Consider the following 13,094-nt stretch of genomic DNA (forward strand, 5'->3'; position numbering starts at 1 on the left):
ACAGAAGCCCTTCCTGTGCATGTAGGGCTGTGGAGCAGTGGAACAGAGGGCAGACAAAGACAACGAAATGGAATAAGGCCAGAGAGAGAGACAGATGGTTGCCTCATCCACTTCAACAACTGACCTCTACAGGATTTGTCCCTGGTAAGCAAGCAAGCAGTCTGTCTTTCCCATCACCTATAGTCTTATAAGCTCCTAAGTGTTCCCATCAGTGTTACACCAGCTCAGTGGAGCATCTAGAGGAAACTAGATCTCTTCCAAGGACCAAAGACCAGGTGGAATGACAAAGAAGTTTCCTGAGCTCTAGCAGAAGACGGTCTTACTGACAGGCCAGGTTATGCTGCAGAAACACATAGCACCAACATCCCATTGACTTAACACAACAAAAGTTTATTTCTCATTATAGGTCTGGGGGACTCTCCAGAACAGATACCCCTCCCCAATGTGGGGGGCTCGGCATTCCAGACTGTTCTGATCTTGTGACTCCTATGTGCTTATATGACTGAGGCAGGAAAAGACACCACTAGAGAGTCCTGCAGCAACAAACAAATGCTACAGCCGAGAAGGGAAACTTTTGCTCACACCCATTGCTCAAAACTATCTCAGGATGCTAACTGCAAGGAGAAAAAAGTCTAACCACTCCCTTCTTACTGTTCACTAGGATACAAGCTCCATGAGGATATGCATTTTGTCTCCTTGTCCACTACTATATCCTTAGTTTAAAAGACTACCTGGGTACATAATAGGCCCTCATCAAATTGAATGAATGAATGCAGTGTCAGCAAGAAATCCACATGTATATCTTGGGAGAAAAAACAGAGTCCCAGGGGTGTAAGGCTGAGACTGTTGGGTAAGATCTATGCAGACCAGAGCTGCAGAGCTGGCCGAGCTTAAAAAATAAGCACACTGGTATACTGGTACAGTTATCTTAAGAGAAGAAAATGAAATCCTGCTGACAGCCGCAGAAAAACCTCAGGTGACTTACACCATTAGGCACTGAAGCCAAGGACCAAATCAACCAAGCAAACCACCACCACGAGTGCTCAGCTCCTGGAAGGAGCTGCAACAGCCACAAATGCATCTGCTCCTTTAATGTAGTCAGTCCACCCAACATACCACTGGGGACCAGGGGAAAGGGAAGGACACGCACACTGACTGAGACCCTGCTATTTCCCAGGCTGATAGGTGTTTTTCCTTCATCAACCCCTCTAATCCCCAGAAAAACCCTGAGTTGAGTGTTATCTCTATTTCATATGGAAACTGGAGATTTAAGAGTGTTTCAGTAACCAATCAAGAAACAGGAATGTGTTACAAGCTAGAAATAGAAATAGATACAATACAATGTCATCCAGGCTGGCTGGGCAGGGACAACATACAGATCAGTCCTGTTCATCCTGCCCTCAGGCCTGACTGATGCAGCTAAGTGACAGCCAACAGACCCACTAGCTATGGGGTCTTAACAAGCCTCTGGATCTCTTTGAACCTAACTTCCCTTTTTATAAGAGATTTGTAAGAGATCATTTAACCTCTTTCCTAATACTACCTGAAAGCTCCTACAGGAACACATCTGAATCACTGCTGTAGGTGTTATAAGAAAATCCACAGCCCATAGATTTTTGGCATTCTATGCTATGCTGGAGAAAACAGAAACTGGAAGACCCTGCCTGTTTAACAGTTTACAGTGTAAGTCAACCAAGGCAGATGCAGGTTCACCTAGCCTTGCCTGCCACTCAACATCAGTTCCCAAACCTTTCCTTTTGGGAACTTGGTCTCCTGCTCACTGAATTCCCAGAGCACCATTCCCAGTGACCCACAGAATCCTCCCTACTGCATACACTCCAGTTCCCAGACAAACATAACTTTCTTGTTGTTCTTAGTAACAAACAAAAGCCAAGTTAAAATACAAACAGACAAAAACCTAAGAAGTTGATCCTGAATTCCCATTAATTTCCATGAGCTTCAGAAAAGTGCTCATGTTTATGGCTGTTTTATCCTATTGGCATTGTGAGGTAAGGAGTCCAGTTAATTGCAGAAAATTCTTCTTTTCATCTAAAACATACCAAATGGCTAAAAATTCCAACCCATGTCCACATGATCTCATTAGATATTCTTTTTTCCAACACCACAAATGAGAGGCAATGATAGTGCATTATTAGTTCACCTGGCAGATTCTCTAACAGTGAAGTAAATGACTTCATCACAGTAAAAACTGTGCTAACAGGACTAAAGAGATATAGTTGCTAAAATGTTCAAGAAGGAACTCAGAACCAGGTCAACTTTGTGAACACTGTCCAATGACAAAACAGAGTAAGAAAATCCAATTTGGTTCTTGGAAAACTTTATATTAGAATTCATTTCTACCTCATGAGACTACTGAAATTCGTAAGTCTGCTAACTGGAAGACAATGGTATGCAATGAAACATGTATATTACTGCTTTTTGTTTTGGAAGACCATGCTACAAATGTTTCTATCATATGTGCTTAAGAGTGGCTGGGGAGGTCATTCTGTGACCAAAGAAGACTGATGATTCATGACTGCATCTGCTATTTTGAAGCTGATCTTGCTATTTTGCCAGGTACAATCCCAAAGCAGCTTTTTCCCTTACTCAGAATATTCTTAGAACACTATTTTTGCTAAAGAATTCAGTAAAAGTTCTAAGTAAAAACAGTAAGTAGTACAACTATTAACGTTTCCCCTCCACAGTCAACCCTGATTTCTTTCTGTGAAACATGACGTTTACATCTCCAAATTTTCCACTGGTGAAAAATTCTTCATGCTTCTTAATTTTGCATTTTTTCATAAACTTTAGGGTCAAGCGCTGCTTGGTATATGTCTGTAGGCTGAGGACACTGAACAAGCTTTCCTTCACTGGTGTCAAAGTCTTGAGCACTTATTGAAGATTCTCCTGCATGTGCTACAGGTGGGTTCTCCGGTGTTTAATAAGGTGGGAATTTTGACTGAATTTTTTTCCACATTGATGACATGTAAAGGGCTTCTCTCCAGTGTGAGTTCTTTGGTGTGTGTGGAGATGTGAATTTTGACTGAAGCTTTTCCCACACCATGAGCATTTATATGGCTTTACTCCTTGATGTGTTGTTAAGTGCTTATTGAGATCTGACCTCCATCTAAACCTCTTATCACACTGTTCACATTTATACGGTTTCTCTTCAGTGTGAATTCTTTGGTGCTTAATAAGGTCAGAACTAACTCTGAAGCTTTTCCCACATTCCTGACATTTAAAAGGCTTCTCTCCTGCACGTTCTTTCTCATGAAGCTCGATAAGTTTCAGCAGCTCTTCTTCCCACCAGTTTGAAAATTTAATTCCTTCCTTCACTGGAAAATCTTGGTGCCATTTCCCCACCCTATGCGTATCACCATGATTTTCTTTGCCCATTGTTTTCTGATGAACATTCACACTGGCTTTTTTTGATACTATGTCTCCTGGTGCTTGTATTTCTAAGTCAGAAAAACATATAGGTTGATGATTTTCAGTGTCATTTTTCATCTTTATCTCTGTTGGAATAAACATAAGAATCAGCCAACTGTATGTCAGAGCAAGAAAACCATGGGAATAGAAAAAAACGCAATATTCACTGATTTTAAAAAAATAGGGAAGTAGAATCTTAAAATGTTAAGCCCTTGTAAAGGTTCCTACCAAGGCACATTTCTCCTCTTCCCATGGTATATTTACCTGAAAACAGCTCTTCGGGACTGTCTTTGAATATTGGGGGTCCTTGAACCCATGGCTCTTCCCCTTGCTCTAAGCAGCAGATCACTTTAGTTTTGGGGAGCACAAATAATGCTGTGAAATAAAAAACTGAAGTCAGTGACTGGAACTAACAATGGTTCACTAATTCCAGACTACTTCAGGAAGTGCAAAAGATACTTTAACAGTTTCTTATCCTGAATGGTTAAATGGAGTGTCTCATATCCAATATTAAGTTTACACTATACTGCATTTGTGAGTGGGTATGTAAAGACTGGGAAATAAATCTAAGCTAGATCTATGAAAAGGGTATGTGAATTCATTGCATGTTCCCCATCTTCTGAAACCAATACTCCATATTCAACTAAGCTGTAACCAAACTCCAGAGGCTACAGGAAATACAGGCTGGTCCTATTACCTCTTTAGAAAGACTCATACTGGATAAGGCCAGGTCTAGGGGAGTCAATGTGAAGGTCAGTGGGCTGCGTATCATAAATACAAGTGATTCCTGTTATATTATAGCAAGTTTCAATTGAGTTCTCAGGTACCAGACACTGGACCAGGAAAGATTTCTACTACTCCTATAGCTCACTGGTTCACATCCAGGTGGAGGAAACAGACCAGAATTACTTAGTGGACTTTCTTTAAATCATATTGCCAAGTATGGAAAGCATTCATCACTCAGTCATTCAATACATATGTGCTGAGTGGCTATGGTGCACCAGGCACCCTCTATGTGCTAGGGATACAGTGGTGAATAAGCCAAGCCCCTTGATCTCAGAGAGCTTATCTTCTAGCGCACAGTGAGACAGTCTAATGTCAATAAACACGCAAATAAAATATCAGGAAGTGATAAACGTTTTGAAGAAAACTAGAGCAGGGTGAGAGAACACTTAAGATTCTGCTTCTGTGAAAGTATTTTAAATAAGGCTATGTGAAAAGCTTCTCTTAGTGATATTTGAAGGACTTCCTTGGTGGTCCAGTGGTTAAGACCCATGCTCCCAATGCAGTGGGTCCGGGTTCGATCCGTGGTTGGGGAGCTAAGATGCTGCAACTAAGAGTTCGCATGCTGCAACTAAAAATCCCGCATGCTGCAACTAAAGATCCAGAGTGCCAAACTAAGACCCTGCACAGCCACATAAATATATATTTAAAAAAAAGGAAAAAAAGTGATATTTTGAGCAGAACCCTAAACTGAGAGTTTTGTCATATGGCAGAAAAGTGTGCCAGGCACAGGGAAGGAGAAAGAAATGAGCACACCAAGCCCATGAAACAACAAGATGAGCAGTGTGAATAAAGAGGCCAGAGCAAGGGCACGAGTGGCAGGAGACGACAGCAGGGAGATGAGGAGGGGCCAGATCGTGGAGGAAGCCTTGGTAAGGAATTTGGTTCTTATATTGAATGTGATGAGAAGTTATCGTAAGGTTTTTAAGCAGAAAATGTCATCATCTGATTAGGTTTGGTTTTTTTGGCCACACCCTGCAGCTTCCAGGATCTTACTTCCCCAACCAGGGATTGAACCTACACCCTTCACACTGAAAGTGCAGAGTCCTAACCACTGGACCACCAGAGAATTCCCCGTGATTAGGGGTGTTTTTTTTGTTTTTTTTTTAAAAATACCTTTATTTTATTTATTTATTTTTGGCTGTGTTGGGTATTCGTTGCTGTACGCGGGCTTTCTCTAGTTGCAGTGAGCAAGTGGGGGCTACTCTTTGTTGCAGTGTGTGGGCTTCTCATTGTTATGTCTTCCCTTGTTGCAGAGCACAGGCTCTAGACGAGTGCGCTTCAGTAGTTGTGGTACACAGGCTCAGTAGTTGTGGCGCACGGGCTGAGTTGCTCTGCAGCATGTGGGAACTTCCTGGAGCAGGGCTCAAACTCGTGTCCCCTGCATTGGCAGGCGGATTCTTAACCACTGCGCCACCAGGGAAGCCCCCCATGATTAGGTTTTTAAAAGACTCTGGCTGCTGTGTGGAAAACTGATTGTGGGAGGGCAGGAGTGGTGGCAGTTAGAAAGTATTGAGTGAACCTTGTGGCTGAGACAAGGATGGTAACAGCACAAGAGGCTGAGACATGATCTGATTCAAGCTACACTGTGAGGGTGGAGCCAAGCTGATTAGCGATGACCTAGTAGTGGGGTAGGATGGCAAGATCACAGTAAAGAATGATCCATAGGTTTTCTGGCCTGAAATACTGGGTGAATGGTAGTGTCCTTTAGGGAGACAGAAAAGAGAAGAGCAAAGCAAATTTGGAGGGAACGGAACAAAAATTCTGGATAAGGAATGAGCATGTGAACTTGGCAAAAGCTCCCAGGTAAACTGGTTACACCTTTTCCCTGCCGAACCACTATCTGAGAATCAAAAAGCAACTGGTAAATATATCTGTGTATATAAAAAAGAAAAAAAAAAAAGCAACTGGAAAAGAGACTCTCTCACAGAGAAAGCCAAGAATATGACAGATTACTCAACTCCTATGCAAAGGGAAGGGCAAAGAACTTCCCTGGTGGTTTAGTAGTCAAGAATCCACCTTCCAATGCAGCAGACGGGGGTTCAACCCCTGGTCAGGGAACTAAAATCCCACATGCCACGGGGCAATGAAGCCCGCACCACAACTACAGAGCCCGCGCGCTCTAGAGCCTGTGTGCCACAACTAGAGAGAAGCCCACGTGCCGCAACGAAACATCTCGCATGCCACATCGAAGATCTCGCATGCCACAACTAAGGTCTGACGCAGCCAAATAAATAATTTTTTTAAAAAAAGATTCAGGACTTCCCTGGTGGCGCAGTGGTTAAGAATCCGCCTGCCAGTGCAGGGGACACAAGTTTGAGCCCTGGTCCGGGAAGATCCCACATGCCGCGGAGCAACTAAGCCCATGTGCCACAACTACTAAGTCTGCACTCTAGAGCCCACGAGCCACAATTGCTGAAGCCCACGTGCCTAGAGCCTGTGCTCTGCAATGAGAAGCCACTGCAATGAGAAGCCCATGCACCACAACAAAGAGTAGCCCCTGCTCGCCGCAACTAGAGAAAGCCCGCGTGCAGCAACGAAGACCCAACACCCCCAAAAAGATAAATTAAAAAAATTTAAAAAAAAAAGATTCAATGAAGGGAAGGGGAGAATCTTTACCTAGAGAGATGACAGTCTCATAGTTTTCTTGCATTACATCATTGTAGAGGGCCTTCTGAGTAGGATCCAGTAACTCCCATTCTTCCTGGGAAAAATATATGGCCACTTCTTCAAATGTCAACAAGCTCTAAAAAGAGAATAAGCTTTAGCTAAGTATTTGCCACTTCAAAAGCAGCCCAACCATCTGACCCATGATTTGTATGTTAGGCCAGGAACTAAAGGAACAGCACATGATACTTTTTAAAGTAAGGAGGCAGAAATGGAAGAGGCAAGGGATCAGCAAACAGTCTGGGAGGTGTCCAGTTCCCCAGCAGGATCATCTGGGTTAACACGCCTCTAAGCACGTGCTGGGCAGTGTAGGTCAAGGGCAGCAGGGAGAGGCAGCCCTAAGAAGCTGGAAAGCACAGCTCACCTGGGACTCAGGCAAGATGAGCTCAGGTGCCACTGGCCAGTCTTTGGTGTTTGTCTGTTCAGGAAAGGCTAGGATCCGGTGAGCAGGCACCGCTGTGGGTGAAAGATAGCAGAGGTAATTTCTCTCGCTTCTGTTTCTGAACGTGGTAGGCTCTTTTCTAAAATACAGAAGATCCCGATTTTTTTAGTATTGATGAGATACCTTTACAAGTACGTGTGCTGGACTTCCCTGGTGGCGCAGTGGTTAAGAATCCGCCTGCCAATGCAGGGGACATGGGTTCAAGCCCTGGTCCAGGAAGATCCTACATGCCATGGAGCAACTAAGCCCGTGCACCCCAGATACTGAGCCTGTGCTCTAGAGCCCAAGAGCCACAACTACTGAAGCCCGCGCACCCAGAGCCCATGCTCTGCAACAAGAAAAGCCACCACAATGAGAAGCCCACGCACCACAAGGAAGCCACCACAATGAGAAGCCACCTCAATGAGAAGCCCACGCACCACCTCGCTCACCGCAACTAGAGAAAGCCCACGTGCAGCAACGAAGACCCAACACAGCCAAAAATAAATAAATACATAAATTTATTTATTAAAAAAAAAAGTGTGTGTGTTCAGAAATGCCTCTCTCATTATAAATGAAAACCATGGAACTACCAGCCTCTAAAACAGGTTCCCTAGTTTTCATGAGCAAATTAATGAAACGAAAAAAATTTTTATTACCTTCTCGTGACATAAATTGAAAACAAAATACTCAGGGAATCCAGTGTACAGTAAGAGATGTAGTTTTTTTCTTTTTTTATCATTTATTACTTTTTTTCTGGTACAAATAGTGTTCACATTCTGCCACTAACCACCCATTCTGATCCCAATTCCTTCCATATTTTCAGCATGAGGTGAGACCGACCCTCTCTGCTTTTCTAAAAACAGAATTCCTGATGTTATTACCAGGGTTCTGTGGTTTGGAGATTTCTGAATCTTAGGCCAACCCCCACCTTCAACCACACCTGGTCTGCTCTACCATAATCTGTGGGGCATCCTAATTGCTAACGTGGCTACATTAGTAGATCCACAGGGCAAGAAAGAAAATGGTAACAACATTCTGGCTTAACAAATTACTATCCCAGCTCCCAGGAGAAGGCAAGTAACGTGAAGCTTCTTACCCCTCTCACATACGGGCTCAGTTTCTTTGTGGGTATTCCTGATCAGCAGCTCTTGTAGACTCTGGTGTGTATTCCAAAATTCTTCATCCTGGGACATGCCCACTTGCTGGGCCTCTGCTGGCTTCAGCTTGAAGCCTAGGGCCTCTGCTGTCTCTCCCAAGAGCACTGCCTCCTTTCCCAGCTCATGGTCTGCAACCTAGAAATAATGCCCATCCTTGTTACCATGGAACTTACTTTTCGTTTGGGAGTTGGTGGGAGAGGGAGGAAAAAGCAGAGTGCAAACTGTGGGAAGAAGGAGACACTAAAGGAAATGTCACAAAGACTTAAGAGAGATACGGGACCACCAATTTCCCACAAGAACTATACACAAAATATAGGAAAATTGGCAGAAGAAGAAAAAAGGTGTGGTTACTGTCAGCCCTCCAAGACAGCAGCCCCCACCCTCTGCATCCAGCCCAGCTCAGACCACTAACACGGCTGCACAGGCCACCTGTTCTCATGCTGCCTTGACAGACTTTCTCTCCCAACTTAGATTCTTGCCTTAGTGGTTTCCTGTCCTCTAACTCTCTCAAAAGATTAAGGAATTGAATTTAAAAGTTGTCCTGTCGGGCTTCCCTGGTGGCGCAGTGGTTGAGAGTCCGCCTGCTGATGCAGGGGACATGGGTTCGTGCCCCGGTCCGGGAAGATCCCACATGCTGCGGAGCGGCTGGGCCTGTGAGCCATGGCCGCTGAGCCTGCATGTCCAGAGCCTGTGCTCCACAACTGGAGAGGCCATAACAGTGAGAGGCCCGTGTACGCCAAAAAAAAAAAAAAAAAAAAAAGTTGTCCTGTCAACCAGATTTTCCACATGGCCAGGAAAGAGTCCCACAGAGGACTGGGATGAAATGGAGAAAAAAGTGGGAGGAAAGAGTCAAGGCTCCAACCTATCCTCAAATGATTTTGACACAAAACGTGTGCCCTCCCGGTATTCTCAGTAGGCCTGTGAAGCCAGCTGGTATGCTGCCACCTGCCCAAGGGCATGCCCTGGATCCCCGCTCACAGCACAGCCAAGGAACAACCACTGAGGGAGGGCAGTGGAGGCCCTTGTCTACGGTACAGAGGACACTATCCCTCACGCTCTTTCTTCTCTCAGCTACTCTGTTGGGATTTCCAAATCTTTCTTTCTACTTTTTCTCTTCCTGGGCAGTCTTCCTCTAGTTGTTTGGTTTCTCCTTCTCTTTCCTATCTTCACTCTCCTTTGGTCTCTGAGAATTACTGCTTTTTGGATCTGTCCCTTCCTCTCCAACTCCTTATTGCCTTTTGTTTGTTTCTAAGAACTTGAGGCTCATCTCCTTTGCCAAGCCAGACTAGGCTCATTACCCTCAACACACCCTGGCTCCAAAGAGGGCAAAAAGCAACTCTCCCTAAGGCCAGGGAAGTCTGCCAGGAACTCTGAAACCTGTGGACTGACTATGGCTGTGAGTCTGTGCTTTCACGTCCTGCTTTACATGTCCTAAAGGAACAACAGAACTGAGACTTAATTCATCTTATTTCCCAATTAACTGCCCCCAATACATCCACCTTCACCCTGTTTTACTGCACACATGAAGAATCTTTCTTCTCACCCCATTCCTCATTTGACCAGATTCCCTCTGTAAGTGTTCTACCAGGACCACAGCCTCCTCAATGCTCTGTAGATGGTGCTCCTTTATGCAAGTCTGGGTGTCCCTGGGCAGAATGGTCAGGAACTACTCTAGGACCACAAGTTCCAAGATCTGCACTTCTGACTGAATCTCTGGCCTCAGCCACCATAGGCTTAATTTCTGAAGCTGGTCAACAGCCTCCCTGGGTCCAGCTGCATCATGACAGAGGAAGCTCTAGAAGTGCTGGTGAAACCTCTTGGGACTGAGACTGTCCATTTGGGGGGCATATTTCTTATGCTGACTGGAGCTCTCTGTCACAGGTCCCTTGGTCTCCCACAGAGTCCTGATCTGAGGGTTCAAGTACTTACCCACCTTCAGATCTACTGTCATCATTCTGATCTAGGAACAATTTGGCTCCTGTGTTGGACACACCACCAGCACCATCTTTGACAACTGAGGCCCAGTATGATCTGGAACAAAACCAACAGAAGGTTCTTCTTTCTAAGGCATTAAAGTGAGAAAAAAAAAAGTGCATGTCAATAAAAAAGTCACACGAACTTTACTACTTGTTACTTATTATAAGAGAAAAATGAACTTTAAAAATCAACTGCCAAGCCCTTGTTTCTCTCCTTTTCTTTCTATTATTCAACGGAATACAGCACGACTTATTGAAGACAAATGTAAATAAATTACTTTGCCTTAAAAAAAAAAAATAGGGCTTCCCTGGTGGCGCAGTGGTTGAGAATCTGCCTGCCAATGCAGGGGACACGGGTTCGAGCCCTGGTCTGGGAAGATCCCACAGGCCGCAGAGCAATTCGGCCCGTGAGCCACAATTACTGAGCCTGCGTGTCTGGAGCCTGTGCTCCGCAACAAGAGAGGCCACGGCAGGACTTCCCTGGTGGTGCAGTGGTTGAGAGTCCGCCTGCCGATGCAGGGGACACGGGTTCGTGTCCCGGTCTGGGAAGATCCCACATGCCGCGGAGCAGCTGGGCCCATGAGCCATGGCCGTTGAGCCTGTGCGTCCAGAGCCTATGCTCCGCAACGGGAGAGGCCACCACAGTGAGAGGCCCGCATACCGCAAAAAAAAAAAAACAAAGAGAGGCCACGACAGTGAGGGGCCCGCACACCACGATGAAGAATGGCCCCCGCTCACCTCAACTAGAGAAAGCCCTCACACAGAAACGAAGACCCAACACAGCCAATAAATAAATAAATAATTTTTTAAAATAAATTAATTAATTAAATCAGGAGAGGTTGGTGGGTGAAAAAACTAGTACCCACTGGCTCCAAGGAGTTTGGGGATTATCCAAAGATTTAATTGATGCACTTCCTATGCCATCCTCTCCGTGTAAAGGAAAGATCAGGAGAATATTCTGAGTTTCTCTTAAATTTCAACATATCGTCCTAGTCTGTCTTCAGTAAGAGGGTACAACTTCTATTACCTTTGCTCTTTTGGGAAGATGAAAGACTTCACTTCCTGGACCATTTGAGGTGCTCCTTTGCATTGTATGAAAACTGGCAGAAGAGCTGGAACAATGAGACCAGAGTGGAAGAACAGTAATTCAGAAAAATGGAGCCTTACTCTTCTCAAAAGCATCCCCCAATTAAGTAACTAGTTGCTCTACATTCATCTTGGCATTTCTTTGTAAGATATATAAAGAGCACCATGCAGAAGATTTATACCTGAATTTTTAATTTTCATTACTTGACTTAGGAAAAATTACAGCTGATCCTTGTTCACAAAATGTGTATCCAAATGTCAGTTGGGAAAAAGGACAGCATGTTAGTTGGTGATGATTACATTCAGCTGCTACATTTCTCCAGGGCTCATTTAGACCTCTAAGCGAGGCTGAGGAGGAGTGCCTCGTGAGCCTCACTTTCCCTGAGTTGATCCAGCGGAAAGGGCACCGAAATTCTGCCCAGGAAGCCACGGTGTTCACAAACGGCCGGCTCCCGATGCCCACCTGGCTCTGAGGAGCAGGGACACTTCCCAGGCTTTCGCATCAGAGGAAGCTGATCTCTCTGAGGCTGGACCACCCGTTTCTCCCACAGTAACATCAACCGGTAAAGGAAACGCCGGCGGAGGCGGGAAAGTGAACACGACCGCCCGGGCGCGCCCGCGAGCACTGTGCCTGCGGGCAGTGTCCGAATGGACTCCCGCAGCGCGGCCCCGGGCGCCACCCGCACAAACGTTGTAGAGAGCGGCCTCACGAGCCTGACGGCGGGCCTCGCCCCAGACAGTCCAGCCGCCCGGCTCGGAAATACCCCCGGCTGCCTTGCAGCGGCCGGCGTCTCTCGGGGGCTCCGGAGCCTGCGCCGAAGCGGAAGCCGCTTCTAGGTTACCTCGGATGGCTTGGCTTCGTGGAGGCCGCTCCCTCCTCCCGGGGCTCTACCGCAAGTCGCCGCCGGTCCGGCCACCGCTCTAAGGAGGACAGCTCCCCGCCCCGCGCCACTCAGAGGTGGGTTCCGAGGCTCAGGCCCGGAACCACTTAGGTTCGCCTGGCCCGGACGGCCCGCCCGGAGCAGTTCCTCCGCCGCGGGCTTACCCACCCCCACCCCTCACTCTATCCAACCGGAAGGGGAAGTGACGTACCTCCGGAAAGAGGCTCCTCGCAGGTCAATGTGTCTTCACCGCCGCGAACTGGCGTTTACCAGGCGGCGAGAGTTGATGTCACGGAGTCTCAGGCCCGCGGAGCCTGAGGGCCCTGCACGGTGGCTGTCCTCTCGCGGCCATTACTTCCTTCGTCGTTGTGAGTGGGTGGCGACTGGTAACCCGGAGTCCCACCGCGTGACGTCCCCGCCCCTGCCAGTGCCCGAGCTGTCCTCCCGCCGCTTCTCACAACCTCTTCCGGTACCTGGTGTTGACTTAAAACAATATAATAGCCAGTTATTTTATCAGCAAAATGAGTTAATTTGGGGACAATAAAGAGTTGCTATTTGGAATATGCAAACCCTGGCAACCATAAGCAAGTCTGGAGAACATGGTTCTTGTACACAGGAGACCTGAGGAGTTCGGAGCGACTGTTGTAACCCAAGAATCCACTGGAGCAAAATGGGAGTGTAGTGGCTTGTC

At 46.2% G+C, this 13,094-nt stretch overlaps 1 protein-coding gene across 1 annotated transcript in view; it reads right to left on the minus strand.

The window, feature by feature from the left end:
• The window catches only part of ZNF75A (zinc finger protein 75A), a 62,413-nt gene extending 49,835 nt beyond the window's left edge, over positions 1-12,578 (minus strand). Inside the window, 7 exon segments of the mRNA XM_060285290.1 lie at positions 3,694-3,804; positions 6,832-6,958; positions 7,244-7,335; positions 8,400-8,595; positions 10,004-10,522; positions 11,464-11,548; positions 12,365-12,578. Of these exon segments, the coding sequence (XP_060141273.1) occupies positions 3,694-3,804; positions 6,832-6,958; positions 7,244-7,335; positions 8,400-8,595; positions 10,004-10,414 (937 nt within the window). The 5' untranslated portion in view covers positions 10,415-10,522; positions 11,464-11,548; positions 12,365-12,578.
• Between the last annotated feature and the right edge of the window lie 516 nt (positions 12,579-13,094).

This window comes from Globicephala melas, chromosome 15 (genome assembly GCF_963455315.2).
Source record: "Globicephala melas chromosome 15, mGloMel1.2, whole genome shotgun sequence".
NCBI lineage: Eukaryota > Metazoa > Chordata > Mammalia > Artiodactyla > Delphinidae > Globicephala > Globicephala melas.